At 42.4% G+C, this 20,566-nt stretch overlaps 1 protein-coding gene across 2 annotated transcripts in view; it reads left to right on the top strand.

Annotated features, from left to right (window-relative positions):
• CFAP61 (cilia and flagella associated protein 61) overlaps positions 1-20,566 on the top strand; it is a 290,588-nt gene that overhangs the window by 185,215 nt on the left and 84,807 nt on the right. For both annotated transcript variants that reach the window (NM_001193937.3, XM_028827214.2), the window contains 2 exon segments: positions 1,468-1,636; positions 12,712-12,886. In NM_001193937.3, coding sequence (NP_001180866.1) covers positions 1,468-1,636; positions 12,712-12,886 — 344 coding nt within the window.

Here is a 20,566-nt window from a genome sequence, read left to right as displayed (position 1 = left end):
ATATGTCCCCATGACTAGAATTCTCTTTGTGTGGTAAGACCAGGCTTATGTGCAGATCAAAAAGAAGAAATGTTCTGTCATTACCACTTCAGAATCTTGTTTGCCTCCAAAGAGAGTAAAGAGGGTTCTGTCTCATTAATATTATTTAGAATAATACTCTTCACATATGCATCCCGCCTAACAAAGCAGCCTGTCTTACATTCTCACAGTCACTCCTTATAGCGGTCAGCGGTGGAGGCATGTAGGGAGAGCTCATTCTCCTGTGTTAAGAGGTGAGGTAACTGAAGATAGCAGGCGGACACAGAGTCCAGGCTTGTCAGCAACACAGACCATGGCAGGGTTCTTTTTGAAGAGGACTGTGCTACCAAGCACAGAAGTGGCGTGTGCCTCTAGTCCCAGCTACTCAGGAGGCTGAGGCAGGAGGATCACTTGAGTCCAGGAGTTTAAGACCAGCTTGGGCAACATAGCGAGATCCTGTCTCTAAAAATAAATAAATAGATGAATAAATACAAATTTTAATGTTTTTATATTGAGAAAAAAGGAAGAAAAGAATCATACAGCCTAAATTAAAAGAAGCACTTAATGTCCTATTACCTTAGACTCTCAGTATTCAGAGCAGAATCACTAAAAGATGGTTTACCTGAGGTCAATCCTTTCAGAAAATTCTGGAAACAACCCTCGCAAAACTCTTTAAATCCAAAGCCACAAGAAACTCACTCTTATCATATTACGTGAAAGCACACAAACTCTGCAACAGAGCCCAGAAAATGAAAGCCAGTGCAGCCACAGCACCCTGAAGCCACGGCATGAATGGCCATCCGGGGCCTGCTGGCGGTGGAAGTCTCCGTTCCTGGAAAATCACCTCTGCCCTGAAGAGTGAATCCCAAGGTCTCCAGGGAGTGTACTTGCTGCGAACGTAACTCCCTAATTGCTATATTCTTTAAGTAAAATGGATTTTGTTGTTTTGGCAGGAAGCCATATGCTAATTCTCAGAATGAGTCATTACTGAAAAGTATTAGCGAATAGGAAGGGTTCTCGGTATTCAAGGATTCTGACCCCTGGCTTTGGGAATCCTCAACAATGTCACTTTCTTCCTTCTCATTCCCTTTGAGGCTGTGGCCAAGACACCAATTTAACAACTAAAGTAAATTTACAACCACTATGAAATAGAAGCAGAAGAAAGGTATAATATGAGTGATTTCACAAACACACACACACACACAACACACCCCTCCCACCCAGTTGCGGGCTGATCTAAGCCAGGTGGAACAATTTAGCTTTAATGGGACGATGTCAATTTGTGACTAAGTGTTTCATAACGAAAAATCTCCTAGTATCAGTCCTGGTAAACTCACAGCAAGAGCACAGACTCAGCCCACTAGGGGACTTGAACCAGCTCACCAGATGTCTAATTAATGCCCGCTGTCAGCTGCTCAAATGTCACTTATGGAGCTTCTCTCTTTGCAGCCACTGTTTTAATGATAAAGATTATGCGCTGATGTCACTGTGCTCCTGGGTTAATGTCGTGGTGGGCAGAATGACCGGCATAGACCGAGCAGCCAAGCACGTTGTGCTTTCCACAGGCGAGATCGTGCTCTATGACCACCTCATCCTCTGCACCGGGCAGCAGTACCAGGTAAGGCCGGGCACAGGGGGTGCAAGCCATGTGTCTGGAGAGCTCCATGAGAGCCATTCATATGTTTACTGGGGCACACGCTCTCTGGGTAAAGAGCATCCCTCTGCCTGGACAGCTGCTGCTCTAAATTCATAAAAGCACCCTTCAGGGCCGCACACATAACCAGAATTATGTCCGCAAACCCTCCCAGAAACCCATTCCAAGAAAAACATTCTGCTCAAGGATAAAAATCACAGCAAGTTGGAGAAATGTCATTCTTTAAGCTGTTGTCCAAAAGTCTAACACGTACTGCTCGCCCTAGCAGAATCCAGACGCAACCAGGCATGCATTTGTGGTAAATTAATTTATGCCTCAAGAGGCTAACATTTGGCTGTGGCAATGGGCTCTCGCGAAAGTATTGCAAACACGTGCACCTTCTGTCAACCCTTATTTTATTTTGTCTCTCGGTTATGAAAATAGGAAATCTGATTGATTGGTTTCCCAGTGTCCATGCTTTCCTTTCAGTTAAACTCTCCAGCCACATTTGAGTAAAGCATTGCGGGATACACTGAAGCTGTTCAGTGTCTCAGGGCAGCAAATTTTAATATTCCACTTTGTAGTACGCATGAGTGTTTCATGTAGTCTACAGCAGTAAGGTATTTCTCCAGTGACAAGAGGCTTACTCTGTAACTCAAGGATGAGGTCCTCGACCAAGCTTGCGAAACCCATGGTCCATGGGCCCAAGGTGGCTTTCAATGTGGCTCAGCACAAATTTGTAAACTTTCTTAAAACCTTATGACTTTTTTTTTGCAGTTTATTTTCTTCAGCTCATCAGCTATCTTTAGTGTTGGTGCATTTTATATGTGGTCCACGATGATTCTTCTTCTTTCAGTGTGGCTCAGGGAAGCCAAAAGATTGGACACCCCATTTAGACCATCTTGTGAACGGTTGTGGATTCGATGCGGGCCTGTGTATGACAGATTTCCTTGACATCGCCAAGTGCAGAGGAGGCAGCGCATGAAGGAGACAGGGTCTCCACCCGGGGATTGTCACAGAATGTGCTCAGCAGCTCTGAGCATCACTTGCTCTGTATTTTCTGCCTTGGCTGCACATTGAGATGACCGGGGTGCTTTGAAAACACATCCATGCCTAGGCTCCGCCCCCAGAGGTTGTTTTAATTATTCTAGGGTGGGGCCCAGTCGTCAGTATTTTTTTAGTGCCCCACATGCTCCTAAGCTAAAGCTGAGAACCACAAGCTTGCACTTTCTTGACTAAGAATTCCTCATCTACACCTTAGAATAGCACCTCTCAAACTGTGCTCTGCACATGAATCCCCTGTGCTTCTTAAAATGCACATTAGGAGCAGGAGGTCATGGAATGGGGAGCCTGAGATGCTACATTTTCTTTTCTTTTCTCTTCCTTCCTTCCTTTTTCCCTTCCTTCCTTCCTTCTTTCCTCTACTTTTAATTCCATTTATTGTTTGATGAGTCTATTCCTGTGCCGTAAGTTTCCATTTCTTCAGTTTCTTCTGGGCTATCTTATTCTTCTGTGCAGCCTCTTCTGGTTTAGGAACAATCTGTTCCTTTCAATAATCTTCATCTCATTGTGGCAGGCAGAGCTCACACATGGATTAACCTGACCCTGAGCTCTGTGAATGTGGCCTCACATCTTGGGTACTTTGTTCACCTGGCTATGCTCAATGACCAGAGAATCTACATGTAAATCCTTATGTTCAGCGTGGCTCTCTGCATTTTTAAGCATGTGCAGCAAACATTCAGCACTCTTTTTGGGCCACTGACCTTGTGTCCAGTCCCACTGTTTGGCCTGGACACGCCTACCAACTCCACCCTTGTAACGTCAGAATGGTACACGTTGTCTCTATAAAGTGACATCTTTCAGATACTGAAAGATTTCTGTCTGGTTTAATGTTTTAACAAGTAAGAGGAACACTTAAATATCAAAACAAAGTATCCCTGCAGTAAATATTTATCCTTTAACCATAAAAATATGGTATGCTCTTTATATATGCATACCCTGATGGCCTGGGCAGTTTCACAAGTGTTCAGTGGACACAAAGATTTGAACCTCTCGATTTGCCTGAGGTTCACATTTTCACAGATTGTCAGACCACTTAGGGGAATAGGAAGATGCTACATTTCTAACAAGCTCCCAGGTGAGGCCAATGCTGTTGGTGAATGAACAACCCTTTGAGTAGCTTGGATCAACCTCTGAAGAATCTCTCTCCTCTCCTCCGCACCCCTCCCCTCCCCTCCCATCCCTCCCCTCCCCTCCCATCCCTCCCCTCCCCTCCCATCCCCTCTCCCCTCCTCTCCCCTTCCTTCCTCTCCTCTCCATTCCTCTCCCCTTCACTCCCTTCCCCTTTCCTCCCCTCCCCTCCTCTCCTCTGCTCTCCTCTTGATTCTCAAAGGGTATAAAAGGATATTTTTATGGTTAAAGGATAAATATTTACTGCAGGGATACTTCGTTTTGATATTTAAGTGTTCCTCTTACTTGTTAAAACATTAAACCAGACAGAAATACCATGCACCCCCTTAGCTTGTCTCCCTGTCACCTGCCTGCCAGGTTCCAGCTGCTGCTGTGACTGCGTACTTTGGAAACTGAGTGGAAGACCCAGCCAGCTGCCCAGAGCCTCGGGCATCTGCCCATGTGTGCCCAGCTGCCCCTGCAGCTTTAGTCTGTGGCACATTAAGCTCTTGCCCTTTTTACAACGGAAAAAAAATGAAATGAAGAAGTGATAAAGGGAGTTCCAATTTAATTTTTCCAGAAGGACATAAAATCAAAGTACATAGAGTGATACAGAAAGGGCAGCTGAATTCACTGGGGAGCTTTTCTCCCCCTTTCCCCATTCTCTTCAACCCTCTCCTGGTTTTGTCCCAATTTTGTGATTTTCTAAAAAACAAATTAAAATAATGAAAACAGAGCTTAAACACAAAGCAAGAAGACAACCTTTATAAAATGTAATTACAAACCGCAGCTTCTAACCAGACCTTTTAAATGGCACACCTCACTCTAAATTGTTGTATAATGTTTTAATATTCAAATACACATCACTATTTTTTATTACAAAAATCCATGCACAAGGTAAAATACTACATTGCACTGTAGGGCTGAGCATAAGGAGAGCTGGTCTCTCTCCCAGCCCACTCTTCCTCCCAGCTCTTTCCAAAGGCAACCAGCTTGAAGCATTTCTTTTCTCAGTTTTTCAGTGGCTATCCGCATAACTCCAAATACAGTAATATGTTTATAGAATGTTTTTCCTTGCTCTGTCAACTTCAGACATTATCTACAACCTCTCCATTTTCAGAGATGGAGATTTAGCTGGCTCACTTTCTGGACTCTGTAACTCCTTCTCCACCCCTCCAATCCATGTTGATCATTTTTGTTGGCAAACACACTCTTGTTTTGAAAACCCCTCTGAGATCACAGGGCCACTCTCCATGACTCATGGACAGTCATGGAGTAGCAGAGATGCCTGCCCCAGGCCTGGATTTGAGGAACCTCATAAATAGGAAGAACAAAAATGTACCAACTCAAAATCAAATGAGTTTGGTGTTGAGCATGAGAAGACTGTGGCATGGACTGTTTATGAGTTGGGGGTCACTAGCAGCTGGCAGGTAGGGCAGGTACTTCCAAGCAAGCAAGAAGAAGAGCTGGGACTGCAGTATACAGTGAGCTTGATGTGGGTTGGCAATGTGACATTGTCTCTAAAGGGATTAATCATGTCTTAGACTGGGTCAGTAATAGTGTGGCATCCAGAATGATGCAGCCCAGGTGAGAGCCTTCTACACACAGTGGGGAGGAATCCACACCAGTACTGTACCTCCCAGTAAGAGACCTGAGAAAGACACTCCCCCATGTCATTTGACATCACCTACTATAAAGAGATCTCATTTTGAGAATGATTACAGGGGAAAATAAAAGCATGCAGTCAAAGAAAACTGGCTGTTTTAAAAATGGCTGCAAATTCTTTGATGCCTCTTCCATCTAAGAGGTCTATGTCTCCTCTCCTTGAATCTGGGCAGCCTTGTGACTGCCTCGGCCAATAAACTAGAAAGGATGTGACATGGTGTGACTTCTGAGGCCAAGTCACAGAGGCCATACACTGCCTCCTGGATTGTGGCAGCAGTCACTCCTGGAGTCCTGAGGTGCCACGTGAGAAGTTCTGATGCCCTGGGGTTGCCATGCTGGAGACGCCGTAGGTGAGCTCTCTGCCTCACAGTCTCCGCTGATCCCAGCCTTTCGGCCAGCCTTGCGAACAGGCATGTGAGTGAAACAATCGCAGATCCTCCAGATCACTCCATCCACCAGCTGAAAGTTGCCAAGTGACTCCTGTCCACAGCGCACAGAATAAAAGAATTGCTCATGAAAATGCTATCCAAATTTCTGACCAACAAAATCATGGAAAGTTAAGTAGTTGTTGTTTAAGCTACTAAGTTTTGGTGTGAGTTTGTTGAACAGCAAAGGACAACTAGAATAAAAAGATAACACAATAAGAGAAAGAGAACAATACAATATGTGGAAAAATCAGAGGAAGAACATATTTTTGAAAATGTTAAAAAATTCAGGCCCCCCACACACACACACATTGCAGGTAACTATCATCCTCTACACAATTTGATCACCTGGCCTCTGAAATGGGAGCTGAAGCCATTGAAAGAGCAGAGGCAAAGCTGAGAAGGTCACAGATGAGAAGGGAGATGGGTGAATAAGAAAGAATTAAAATGAAATCCCCATCAGAGACAGAACTGCTGCTAAACAGTGATGCTGAAGACAGAGCACTCCTGGAGGGCAGAAGCAGAGGACAAAGGGATATGCTTGGTTCAGGAGAAAACAGGGTCTGATAGGCATGGAGGCAGCATAGAAATAATTGGTTTTCCTGAAGAGGAGACTCAAAGAAAAGGAATAGAGACAATAATTAAAGATATTCTAGAAGAAAGCTTCTTTTTACCTGAAAAACATATTGTCCAGCTGACCACATTCTAGGCAAAACCATAGAAAAATGTTCTCAGTTATGTTCTGACAGAATTTCAATTCTTTCTTAGTCACCCATCTCCCTTTTTGTCTAACCCTGTGGCCTTCTTAGCTCAGCCTCTGCTCTTCTGATGCTTCAGCTGCCATTTCAGAGGCTGGGTGATCAAACTGCATTGGGGATGATAAATAGTTTCTCATAGAATGGCAGGAAAAAATTGAACAAACTTCAAAAGAAAAATAACAGATTACAACCTTTCCCCCTAAAAAAGAACAAAAATAAAACAGATACCAAAAATTTTATCTCCAGCGTTAAATAGCAAAAGAAAATGAAACTAACCTCACAGAATTTTGATGAAAAGTGGTGATTCAGTAATTATACGCCCACCTAAATTTCTCATATTTGAAAATAGCAGATAGCCATTCTTTTATATACAAGGCCTCAGAAAAAATTATCTTCCCTGTTCTTTGCTTAATGTGCACTCAAAATAATTGAGATAGAAAAGAAAATTTAGAACTTCAGTGAGGTGTGGTGGCTCACATCTATAATCCCAGCACTTTGAGAGGCCGAGACGGGTGGATCACTTGAGGTCAGGAGTTCGAGACCAGCCTGGCCAACATGGTGAAACCCCCTCTCTACTAAAAATACAAAAATTAGCCCAGTGTAGTGGCGGGGTCCTGTAATCCCAGCTACTTGGGACACTGAGGCAAGAGAATCGCTTGAACCAGGAGGCGGAGGTTGCAGTGAGCCGAGATTGTGCCATTGCATTCCAGCCTGGGCAACAAAGCAAGACTCTGTCTCCAAAAAAAAAAAAAAAAAAAAAATTTAGAATTTCATAATCGTATAAAAGGACAGGTGGCAAGCACCACAAACAATTTATAAATGTAATCTAAATAATTGTTGTAAATCTGAGAATAGATGCAAAATAGAAAAATGACTCTTAAGTTAAATTAATCTAATAAAGACCAAGAAGTTGTTGACAATTGGGAGGGAGGTAGCAAGGGAGGAATATGCATTGTCTTAAGTGGAGAAACCCAAAAGTACTATTTCAGTGTGACTCTTATATTTAGAAGAAATAAGATTAAAGAATCCTTTGAAACAGCATGAAGAAATTCACCTTCCCAACACTGCAGAAGATAAAAGGGAGAAAACAAAGGAAAACAGACACAATGGTTAAAAGTGAAGGTGTAAACCAGAATGACATGAGGAGAAAATAGTGGTGAATGTTATGGGTGGATTAGGGTTAGGGCTTCAAACCACCCTGTTACAAGAACCAAGACTCTGTTTTTACACTTAATTCAAAATATAAGAGAAATACCCAATCAAAGGGCAACAAAAGTTTAAAAATAAGATGGTTCAAAGTGCACCAGCAAAAGACTGTCAGGCAAATTTCACACAGCTATTAGAAACAGCAATAATATTAGTGCCCAAGAAAGGGAATTGGAGAAAGAAAAGCATTAAACCTGACCAAGGGTAAAATCCATGATGAGAATAGAGAGGTCATGAACCGGTTACCTGCTGAACATGGTTGTATCAGAGGATGTGCCACAAAAACAGAAGTGCACTTGCAATATGACCTTCGTTCCTTGGAGTCCCATTGAAGAAAGGAAGGAACAAGCTGAAGCACAGCGAGGGATAGGCTCCGTCACTCCAGATGTGCAGCCAGAGGGGTGAAGATTCAGGGTGTGCAGGATGGCCAGCCAGTCCTCAAATACTTGAAGAATTTTCATACGGAAACCAAATTCAGTCTTGTACATGATGGCTCTAGGAAACAGATCTAGGTCCTGAAAGTGACGGGAATGCAGTGTTTATTCATCCTGAGGAACAACTTTCACTCAAAGTCTACTCCAAAGAAAACGGTCAGCCCTAGGAGACAGGAGCCTGCTGCTAGGGAGCCTCAAAGCGGTTGAGCACCTGACTGCCGTTGAATGTTTACCATGAGACAGACACGTGGTAACGGATGGAACTCTCACATACCCTGAGGTCACTGCCATTTGCATCCCCGTGTTGTAGTTGAGAGAACCGAGGTGCCATGCCGTGAAGCTTAGGTAGTTTGCCCAAGGTCGGTTACTACAGAGGTGGTAGACTAGGGTCCAAACTCAGGTGGTCTGGCCCTGGATCAAGCACTGTCTCTGTTTCCTTCTCTTTCCCTCTCTTTTCCCTTTCTTGTTGTTTCCCTTTATCTCTCATTGATATGGTGCAAGGCTTATACTTGACGGCTTTTAAAAGTCATTACCACAGAGATTCTAGAGCTTAGTATTTATAGCTACAGTCAAATAAGCAGTTCAAAAAGAAAAAGGTTATTTCTTTCTCTCATTAAAAATATCTGTAGAAAAGCAACCCAGGCCCGGTAAGGTGGCTCCCTGATGTCATCAGGAACCCAGGCCCTTCCATCTTTTTTTTTTTTTTTTTTTTTGACAAGTTCTGACTCCTGTCACCCAGGCTGGAGTGCAGTGGTGCAATCACAGCCCACTGCAACCTTGACCTCCCAGGCTCAGGTAATTCTCCTACTTCAGCCTCCCAAGTAGCTGGGACTATACAGGTGCATGCCACCAAACCCAGCTAATTTTTTTTTTTTTTTTTTTTTTTTTTTTGTATTTTTAGTAGAGATGAGATCTCCCATGTTTCCCAGGCTGGTCTCAAACTCTTAGGCTCAAGGGATCCGCCTGCCTCAGCCTCCCAAAGTGCTGGGACTACAGGTGTGAGTCACCATGCCTGGCCCTCTTTCTATTTTTAATGTGTGTTTTCCATTCTCAGCATCTCAAGATGGCTGCTGTGGTTCCAGTCATTCCATTTTCAAGAGGCACGAAAGAGGAAGGACTAGAGCATGATGACTTCTCTCATTACCTCATCCAAGGACTCCTACTTGTATCTCCTGACCACCTCTTAGGTCATGAGTTGGGAAATGCAGTTTTTCAGCTGAGCATATTTCCCAAGAGTCTGTTACTAAGAAAGGAAGACAGAATATTGGGTTAGGCAGCCAGCAGTCCTAGCCACCGTGAATTATTGCTGAGTGACAGTGGCACTGTGCAATGGCAAATCAGTGTGGTTGAAAAGTTATCTGCTGCTCTCCATTCAAATTTAGTGGCACTTTAGTCAGTGGCAGAGACCCTCAGTTTGGATAGCCAGTCCTCGTGGCACTTCATTAAAGATAACCAAGCCCTTATATCAAAGACTGTTCTCTCCTTTGCCTCTTTTTCCTTTTCAGGGCTGGTGACCTCTCTTGACCAACAGGAGTGTATGGGTGTAAGAAACTTCTGCTAGCTTCTAAATGTCTGCCTACAAACTCCTCTTAGTGTTGAAATATGCTATTCAATGAAAGAAAACAGTATGTGATGAACCATTCAGAAAGGAAGCTTCTTTTTACTTTTCAGGGCTGGATAGCTCTGTGGCCCCACAGGCACACATGGAAGAAGGAAATTTCTTGTACTGGCTTCTTAATGTCTCCATACAAATTATTTTTCTGCTAAAAGCTTCCATTCAATGCAAGAACACAGTAAATGATGAACTGGTCACAAAGCAAGCTTCTTTTTCCATAGATTGTTTTCTAATTCACTGAGTTCTTCTAAACTCTGTGCAGACAAATTTGTGTGGCTTTGGAATTTATAATCCTAGCTTCAGTTCTGCCTACTTTGTGAAAATGCCATAATCCCATTAGGTTTTCTTTAATTGCTCTTATTCTTTATAGTAGAGAAGTACGCAAAACAACTCTACACATTTAAGTGCACACAAGAATTATGTGGATTGTCAGAATGCAACTACATTTCAAGATCGTAGTGAGCTAATTTTCCATTAGGACCTTATTCTTTTTTCTCCTCTTCCTTTTTTGTTTTTGCCTAGACACCCGCTACTTGAAACTTTTAGAAATGAAGGGCTCTCAATTTGTTCTTTAGCGCTGCCACTTTCTGCCAAGGCTTTTTCAATTGTTAAATCATGACTTACTAAACTGATGTAATGTTACCCACATTTTATTTTCTTTTATGCTACCATGCTCCTTGTAGTTCCAGTGAGGTTTCAAAACCTGAAGCACAGTATTCAGTATTGTGCATGTCAAACCTTTCACCAAAGCCTTCAGTGGGCTGCTTTATAATACCTATGAATATAATGCTATCAACATTTTAGTGGGGTATTACTAAACGAGCTATATTACTAATAAGAAAACTTTACCTCCTCAATTTTGGTTACAGTAAATGACCACTATTTATTTAGTTGTTCCCTTTTGCTACATATAATTTCACTGCAGCTTCTTAATGGAGAGAGAATATCCAGCTTTAAACATTGGTTCTGTTTTGCTCTGTTTCATTTTAATTTAATCTAGTTTGAAATTGCATTAAATACATCACGGCAACGTACTAAGGCTTTACAATTTCTATTGAGGAAGTGTATAACCAAAAGTTTCCTGTCAGCTGGAGTTTAGTCAAGCCCCATGAGTTTAAGCACCAGCCAGCATTTGCCTGCTTGTCAAAGGATAAAGAACTTCCTCTACCCCAATATCCATCTTGACCGCAGGTGAACTTATTGCCTGTAATAGCTCTAGGAGTATTCTTGCCTCACAGCCCTGAGGTCTTAGACCCAGAATGCAGCAAGCCAGTAGGTATCGATCTTCCACCAAACGCCTCAGGGTCCCTCTAGGCTGCCCCTCTGCTTGCTCTCTTTTTCTCCTCATAACCTCCACCTGGCAACCAGTTAAAAATCAGAGGGACCAAGTGGTGGCCCATTTGGGGAAACTCAGGTCACTGTGCTGTTTTATTTGGTTTTTGCAATGACACTTCTTTGTCTGATTTTAATTTGAACCAATATAATAAAAAAAAGATCAGGAGTCTACATGAAAACCCAAGGGCTTGGCATTTCTTGGGAAGTCAGATCTGGCCATACTGGATCCATACTCTACACTGGCAGCAACTAGATGGAGCGGAGTCATGGCTGATCTCTCTGGCCCAAGCACAAACCCTCCAGTTTACCACAGTATCCTTGACACGGAAGACGAGTATCAGCTATCATCCTTTATTGTGTTTTTACTGTTACTTTCCTTACAGTAGAGGAAAGTTTCTGTTCCCACACACATCTGCATCAAAACTGAGAGAAAGATGGAGGGGAATAAAGAGAAGGAGAATATTTCTCTGACAAGACAAGGAATAATTCTATACTTTTCATAAGTAAATAATAATGTTTCCTTCCTTTTCTTTTCTGCCTAGCCCCTCTATACCCTTAAATTTCAACCCTGGATATAATTGTTTCTGTGGCAGATTATTTTTGCCAAAAATGGCCACCACATCCAATTCACTTCCATGTCCTCTTCCAGAGCCTTGCCTCTCCTACATGAAGAGGTGGAGTTGAGGTTCCCTCCCCTGATCCTGGGCAGGCCTTTATGGCTACCTCCATGAATCGAATATGGTGGAAGAGACACTGCTCAACTTCCAAGACTAGGTTGGAAAAGAACCTGGACCTCTCTTTATTGGCTCTCTCTTTCTCAGAACACTTGCCCTAGGAACCCAGCCACCATGTTATGAGGAAGCCCAAGCTACATGGAGAGGCCACATGTAGGTGTTCTGGCCAACAACCCCAGCTCAAATCCAACCCTTAGCCAACATCAACTGCAAGGCAAATCATGACAATTTGTTGTCACATTTGAATACCCAGCATATTTTCCAGGGGAAAGAAAAAGGATTGAGATAGTTTAACTATATTCAGATAATTTCAGGCCCCAGCCCCTGAGTCTTCCTAGCTGAGGCCCCAGACATTGTGGAACACAGACAAGCCATTCCCCACCTTGCCGTGTCTGAATTACTGTCCTGCATAGGCTGGGAGCCTAATGGTTGATTTTTACCACTGAATTTTGAAACAGTTTGTTACACAGCATTACATAACTAGAGCAACTCCCTCTGATAATTGTTTCTAGGTGCTCATTACACCTGTGTGTGTGTGTGTGTGTGTGTGTGTGTGTGTGTGTGTGTGTGTGTTTCTTACTTGGATTAAAATCTGATTGATTGTATCTGGGGACAGAAAAAGACATACTGAACATTGCTATGTCTACTTTTTTTTTTTTAACCACTGTCACCACTTTATCTATTATCGCTGAAACAAGCATTTCTCTAACATACTTCAGGTCCCATGCCCCACAGGGGCTGATATTAGTCAACACCTGACAAACAGAGAGGTTCCCAACAGCAGTCAGCGGCGGTACACAGGGAAAGTTCCTTGCAACCATTTCACTCTCAATGAGGAAGAGGATTGCTTTAAGGCACTGACTTGGATAAGGAATAACTCCATCACCACAGAAGGTAAGGATGTCGGTAACTGTGCATCTCTTCAGAATAGCGTTTTATTTTTATAATGAGTCTCATTCTTCATCTAGTTCCAGTATATAATTAGTGCCTAATTAATTCCAACCAAATCATTCATCTGTCATGCTTTGTTTTCCAGATTAATTTACAACTTGTTGTCATTTTTGGATACCCAGCATGTTTGCTGGGGGAAAGAAAAAGGCTTGAGATAGTTTAATTATCTATAATTATTTTATTATACAAAATGAATATCCGAAGAGCAAAGCATAGCTAAAATCATTAACTAATTAAAGAATAATTTAATAAGCAAACATGTTTAGCAATTATATGGAAAATATGTCTTCTTTTGTGAAGCTGAAAAGACCTAGGAAGAAAAAGGCTTGTATTGGAAGGGCCTTTTCTTGTTTTCACAACCTATTGTTCTCTTTCTTGGTGTTGCCCGTACAGTCCTTCCCACAAATACACAGACTCGAGTTACGTGCCACTTTTTAAATCGAAATGAAAAAGTGAAACATTTGTGCCAATGCCTCTGCCACTCAAAAGTGTATTCTCAAGCATCTTTCTCTGTATTGCTTGAATTTCATTGAAATCATTCAGCCAGTGAAACAACCAGAAGAGGGCCTGGCTGCTTTTGTGTCTTTAACTGAAACCTAGAAGTCAAGGTTAGGAGATTACTTAAAGCAGCCCCTTTCTTTTGCCTAAAAGTGAGAAGACAGTTAGTGACCTGGTTCAGTTCCACAGCCACCTGTGGTTTAGAGTTCAGCCCAAGGATGTAAAACCACTAAGTGCCCAGAAAGTGGGCATCAATGTGTAAAATTAAACATGCTAATTTATTTAATACATGTATATGAGTATAATCTAATTATATTTGTTAATATAATACATTAAAATTAAATATAATTTATTATAATTTTTGGTGGATCATTTAGGTATTAACTTTTGCCAAGTTATAACATTTACTACATTAAAAAGTTACTAATGTACTACATTCAGCATTTAAAAATGAGTATCAAATGGCATTCAGTACGTTGCTGAATTCAATTTGCTGATACTATTTATAGGCTGTTTGCCTCTAAATTCATAAATGAGATTGACCTGTAGTTCTCTCTTTTATGCATTGCTTGTCAGGTTTTTGGAATCAAGGGTATGCTAGTCTCACAAAGCATTTTTGGAAGCTTTCAATATTCTTTGGGGATCTGAAATACAAAGTAACTTAAGGGTTGGACAGAAATCACCCATAAAACCAGCTGAGTCTGGAACCTTTGGGTAGAGGTGGGATATAGAGATAGATTATACTGGCAACCCAGATTTTTTAAATGTCATAAAGTATTTCATACTTTCTTCCAAACTTGGAATTATTTTCAGTTTTGCATCTATGTATGTTTAAACCTGTTTTAGCCTTTTAGTCATTCTGTAATAATTACCCCATGATCTATGTAGACTCAGAGTATTTTCTTATCAGGGAAAATTCTCTAATCCATGGGTTGGTGAATTTTTGCTGTAAAATACCAGATAGTAAATATTTTGGACTTGGTTGAGCATGGTAGCTCACACCCGTAGTCCCAGCACTTTGTGTGGGCCGAGGTGGGAGGATCACTTGAGCCCAGGAGTTTGAGACCAGCCTGGGAAACATGGAAAAACCCCACCTCTACAAAAAATACAAAAATTAGCTGGGCATGGTGGTGTACACCTATAGTCTCAGCTACTCAGGAGGCTGAGATGGGAGGATCAATTGAGCTTGGGAGGTCAAGGCTGCAGTGAGCCATGATTATGCCACTGCACTCCAGCCTGGGTGACAGAGCAAGATCTTATCTTAGGATTTTTTTTTCTTTTAGACTTTGCAGGCCATACGCCCTCTGTTGCAACTCTTCAACTCTGCCCTTTTAGTGAGCAAGCGACTATAGACAATATGTAAATGAATGAGCATGGTTGTGTTCTGATAAAATTTATTTATGAAACCAGACGATGAGCTGTAGTTTGTAGTAACCTGCTTTTAGCCATAACATTTTTGACAAATCATTACCATTTCATGAAGTCCAGACCTCCAAATGTACCATAAGTTCCCCAGTACCATAACTTCCCCAAAAGCACAAAAGCCAGTGGTTCAATACAAAATGCACAGTACGTCTTTAAGACTGCACCCAATCCTGTTAGCCTGCAGTGCCGTGCTTTAACTTTGAACCTCTGTGTGTTTTGGATGTTTGGGCTAGGGAGCATTTGACCAAGAAAGACCCTTCGAAAGTGGCACTGCAAGTTCTTAAGGTGGAATGTTGATGGCAGAGAATTTAGAAACCTCAAAGCAAGAAGCGCTATGGTCTCTTTCAAGTGCCTTTGTATTGTCCTCTTGGTGCTCAGATGGAGGAATAGCATCAGTGCTATTCTGCTGACTTGGCCAGTCGTCAGAGGTGATGATGCTACACTGCCCCCTTAAAGGGAAATGCTTTTTTAAGATTTAAGACTGTCTCCCAGCAGCCAGTGTATAAAGCCATTTGGAGTGCCTGCTTTTGTCCACCAAAGAGCCAGAATAAGAAGTATGTGGAAATTAGTTTCCTGGCTTATATGCAGGTGATTTTCTCCAGGTCTGGTGCTTAATCACTCTCCCAGGCACCTCCCAGGTAGATGCTCTTAACACTCACATGCTGGGACCAAGCTCTGGGAGCTTTCAGGGAAAGCTGACCTGTCCAAGTTAATTTAACTTCGTGTAGAGGCCCTTTTCAAGTGAATTCTCAAGTAAACAAAGTTAAGAAAAAAATGTTAACATCTTGCCTTAAGAAAACTTTCTCCTCTTTGTATCTTTTCTGCAATCCAGGTCATATTCAGACATACCTTTACTCCCATTCAGATCTTATTCTTGCCATTATTATTCTTGCAGCATCACTGGATCACAGTCCAAATCTCAGAGCAGAGCAGGCCTAGGACAGAAAGCCCATCCCCACCTGAGCCAAGAACCAACAACCACAAGACAGAATTATACGTATCCACAGAGGCTCCCAGGAAATGCAGCAAAGAATAGGATCCAGCGTGAGAGAAGGCCTCGAGGTAGAGCTCCTAAATACACCGTTGGCTTCTCTGGCAGGCTGAAATATGTTTAGCAGGGAGGGCATTCCATGTAGAAATAGACATTCATGCCAAATCGCTTCAGTCACCTTGTGACCTCTATTTCTTAACTGAGACTTTGGGTATATGATACTTGAGTTTCATTGCTGGGCTTTCAAATCCCTTTTCATACTGTGCAAAGCCTAGTGGTCTTTCCAGAACTGCATTTTGAAAAGAATACAGCTGTTGCAACTTTGCTTCTGAGACATCTACAGTACCATACTTGGTTGAAGCTCCAAGCCATTTCTTAGATAATTTCAGCTCTACTTTATCTCAATGTCACTTGTATCCGGCATAGTGCCTGGCACATAGTAAATGAAAATAAATGTTTTAGTGAATGTAAGTGAAGACAGTTCAGGATGTAACTCTTTTCCTTACCCCCGCCCCCTCCACATGGTGAGTTTTATCAAAACTTTTTGCATTCGGCCTAACTTGGAAATAGATGGTCAATTGAGATGAAGACAAGAGAACCCTTGAATGAAATTGAAGCTCTTCTTTAAAACTTCATCCTTGGTAATGATAGTAATAACATGCTGGCTAAACAGGATGAATAACAGACATTTATAAAGGCAGTCTAGCTCAGGTTCTGGAGTCACATGACTTGGGTTCAAATCTTGGCTGTGCTGTTTCCCTTGGGCAAGTTATTTAACTGCTCTGTTTCTCAGATTCCAGATAATATCTAACTCACAAGGGATGCCGAGAGGGTGAAAAGAGATCAATGAGATTACATGCTGTACTCAGGACAGTCTCTCATACATAGAAGGAGTTTTGTAAATAGAGGCTGCCATTAGCATTGCTCTTACATGTGATGGAATTAAAGGTACCCCAGAGTAGAAGTCTCAGCCCCTGCCACCAGGGCAGTGATGAAGTTGAGGACATCAGTCTCTATTGAAAGCCAGGGATCCGTGTACACCAGGTGCCAGTCAGCTATAGAGGCGCTGTGGCCTTCAGGAGAGTCCTGGAGGCTGCGAAGTTTGGAGAAGGCCTCCCCAAGAAAGGAGGATGTGAGCTTAGTCTTGAAGAGGGACAGGATAAGCAGACAGAAAGGCTGGGGGAGTTTGGATTGTGTCCAAAAGACACTGGGCCAACAACGTGGGCTGGGCAGAGTCTGTGAAGGGCAGCAGCAGGAGATGAAGCCGGAGGCGCGGGCAGGGACAGACACTGGCGGGCCGCAAGCACCCAGCCACGTCCAAGTTTTAACTGGTTACCTTTTAGGAATGGGAGCTGACCAGGTGGGTGCCACTGTACACACATAGCACTTTGGGAAAATGGCCTTTCCATCTGTAGTACCCATGCCAGCGGAGAGAAGGTGACCGCGGGAGAATGGCTTACCATGGATGGCAGTAGCCAGCTGAGGCAAGGCAGTTATGCACGCGGGAGCTAGCTGGAAGTGGCCACCCTTGCTGCATTTGGTGGTCTTGCTGACACAGGCGCTTCTAGCTTATTTCCAAGTCAGCTATGAGATGGTGGTGTTGCAGGGCTTTGCCTTAGTTCAGCTAAAGACGGGGTCCTTGTCCGTCCCATGGCCACGAAAATGTAGGCTCGCAGAGGGTTTGAAGGGTGAGTAAAACAGGGTTTTACTGGGTGAAAGAAAAAAGAAAGGGGAGCTGGGGGGGCGGGGAAGCAGGATCCTGCGCAAGGCCAGCAGGCTACTTGAATCCCAGGTTCCACACAGGAAGAGGAGGGGTCAGGCTCCTCCCCACTGCAAATGGCATGGACTTCCCGAGGCTCCACCCCAATGTGCAGGCTGATTGGAGTTTTTCTAGGGACTCCCTCCCACCTGCCTGTGTCATTGGCATTTGAAGCCAGAAGCTAGAAGTCTGGCGCACGATGGAAAGCAAGGAGCAGGGCTGTGTTCCTGCACGTTTGAAAGGTCTCATGGAGCGATCCGTGACCGTCCTGGACATTTCAGTCCTTGCTTTTTATTCATGTCACCCTAATAACACCAGGAGAAACGTGGACAGTTTTCATCATAGTTGATTTGTACTCCCTCGGTGCTAATTTCCCCTTTTTAAAATACTTTAGCGTGTGAGTTGGGGCAAGGGAGCCAAGGACAGCGAAAAATAGTTTCATCGTGTCCCATTGGCTGTGGTTGGGTGACGTGTCCCTCCGGGAACCACACCCTGAATCCTGGCAAACACCAGGGCTGATGTTAGTGAAGCCCAGGGATGTGAGGGGAGAATGGTGGATGGAGTGTTCTAGAACAGTGGATATTGGGCATCAATAACAAGAGATACTCCCAGGAGGAAGTCGGCTCTCCTTTGAACTTCTACGCATTGCAGACGCACGCAGATACCACCCCAAAGTGTAGCTCCTTCCCGCAGTCACTGTTTTATTTCACATCTTCTGCTTCCAAAGGAGAACACAGTGGTTCCGTGATGGAATTAGTCCATCCGGAGGTCATGGTTTTCTGGGCTCTAGAGTTGGATGGATTTATATAAGTAAATTACCCTAAACTGTTAGAACTGCTCCAATGCCATGGAGAAGAGCTGACATCACAGGCTCAAATGCTGCTTTCAACTGCAAACAAAACCTGGAGTGTTCTGCTGGGGGGTTTCTGATAGAACGCAGCAACCCGATACACGATAACAATTTATGGCACTAACTGAAACTAATTGAAATTCATCTGCTATTACCTCTGTACTTTCCATGAAAATGAAAAGTAGGATGAAAGTAAAGTAAAAAAAAAAAAATAAACTGCCTTAATGGCTCAAAATGGATCAATTATTTTCATCTTTAGCTAAATATAGTTTACTGCCTTATTAAAAGCATGTTTATAGGAAAAGTATAACATTAAAATTCCATTCCATGCATCATCGAACAAAGCCTTTGTTATGTTATATCTAATATATTCTTCCCTTTTTATTCAGCAGAGCAGAATGGGACAGGTCACGTTTCGGGCATAGAAATCTTATGCTTTGACTTCTAAAAAGTAAAAAGAGCATTGTCTGTTTCTATTTGTGGGCAAGATTTATATATATGTACACACACACACATATATATACATACACATATATACACATACACATATATACACACATATATATACACACATATATTTTTATTTATTTATAAATTTATATATATGTATTTATATATATATGGCAGGGTCTTGCTCTGCCATCCAGGCTGGAGTGCAGTGGTGCAATCTCAGCTGACTGAAACATCTGCCTCTCCGTCTCAAGTGATTCTCCTGCCTCAGCCTCCTGAGAAGCTCGGATTATAGTCATGCACCAGCACACTCGGCTAATTTTTGTGTTTTTGGTAGAGATGGGGTTTCGCCATGTTGGCCAGGCTGGACTCAAACTCCTAACCTCAAGTGATTCTCCCACCTTGGCCTCCCAAAGTCCTGGGATTAGAGGCAATGAGCCACCATGCCTGGCCTGTTTTTTAATAAGTGTTTATTTCACAATTTATTAATATTCTGTGATTGCTACTTAAAAATATTTCATTATCTAGTTATTTGCTGAAGATATTTACCCATGTAAAATGCCAGTTGGAGTATATTTTAGTAACGTGTTACACATCCATCTGCAAGTGTACTGCAGTGCTATGAGACCTGGTTTTGAAATAGACTCATGGGGTTTGAGTCCTGCTGACCCACCTGCTTGCCATGTGACCTTGAGCTCAAGATTTAACCTCTCTGTACCTTGTTTTCTGGATAAAATGATAAATCCTGTCTCACAGGTCTGTTCTGAGGATGAATGAGTCATATGTAACCACTGTATGTCTCTTTTGAAGCAGAAAAAGGAAATATAATTATTCATTAAAATACAAAAGAATAGGTAAATATGCAGACATAATTTAAAATATATAAACTATAAAATGTAGCACATAATTCTTGTTTCTTTGACCTTAAAGATATAATAACTATGAAGAAAACTTCATGTTAATATTGTGTGCATAAATCCTGAATTTATTTCTTATACTCTTGAGATCTAACTTCATGGCCAGACCACCAGACCAGCAAATCTTTCCCTCCAAGTCCTGATTCTCTCCTTGGAGAAGCTTCATCTTTATAGCATTGAGCGTGACCATGAAATGGCAGCAGAGCACAATTTCCAAGTGTTTAAAAGTAAAGCACTCAGTTCAAAAGAATAAAATGACTTTTTAGCATCTACTAAAAATAATTTCTTTAAAAGTTGTCCCGTTACTTTTAGGGTACATCTATGACTAAAAAAATTAGCACTTTATTTTACTTCTTGAACTTAATGGGGAAATCAACTTAGTTTTCCTTTCCTGCAAAGTCATACCTTTAATTACTTGTTTTCTAACTCCTGAAACTCTTACGTACTGCCTTCAGGAACCAGGATGATGAAACTGGCATTTTTCCCCCTTGATTAACATAAATTGAAGAACTTCCTGAATCTTGGTGCATTATTCTTTTTTAGACAGAGTCTGTCTCTGTCACCCACCAGTGGCACAATTGTTGTGGCTCACAGCAACCTCCGTGCCCTGGGTTCAAGCGATCGTCCTACCTCAGCCTCCTGAGTAGCTGGGACTACAGGTGTGATCCACTATGCCCAACTAATTTTTGTGTGTTTTTAGTAGAGATGGGGTTTTACCATTTTGGTCAGGCTG

Source organism: Macaca mulatta, chromosome 10 (assembly GCF_049350105.2).
Source record: "Macaca mulatta isolate MMU2019108-1 chromosome 10, T2T-MMU8v2.0, whole genome shotgun sequence".
Lineage (NCBI taxonomy): Eukaryota > Metazoa > Chordata > Mammalia > Primates > Cercopithecidae > Macaca > Macaca mulatta.
Note: the sequence above shows the minus strand (reverse complement) of the source record. Positions and strands in the feature narration are given on the sequence as shown.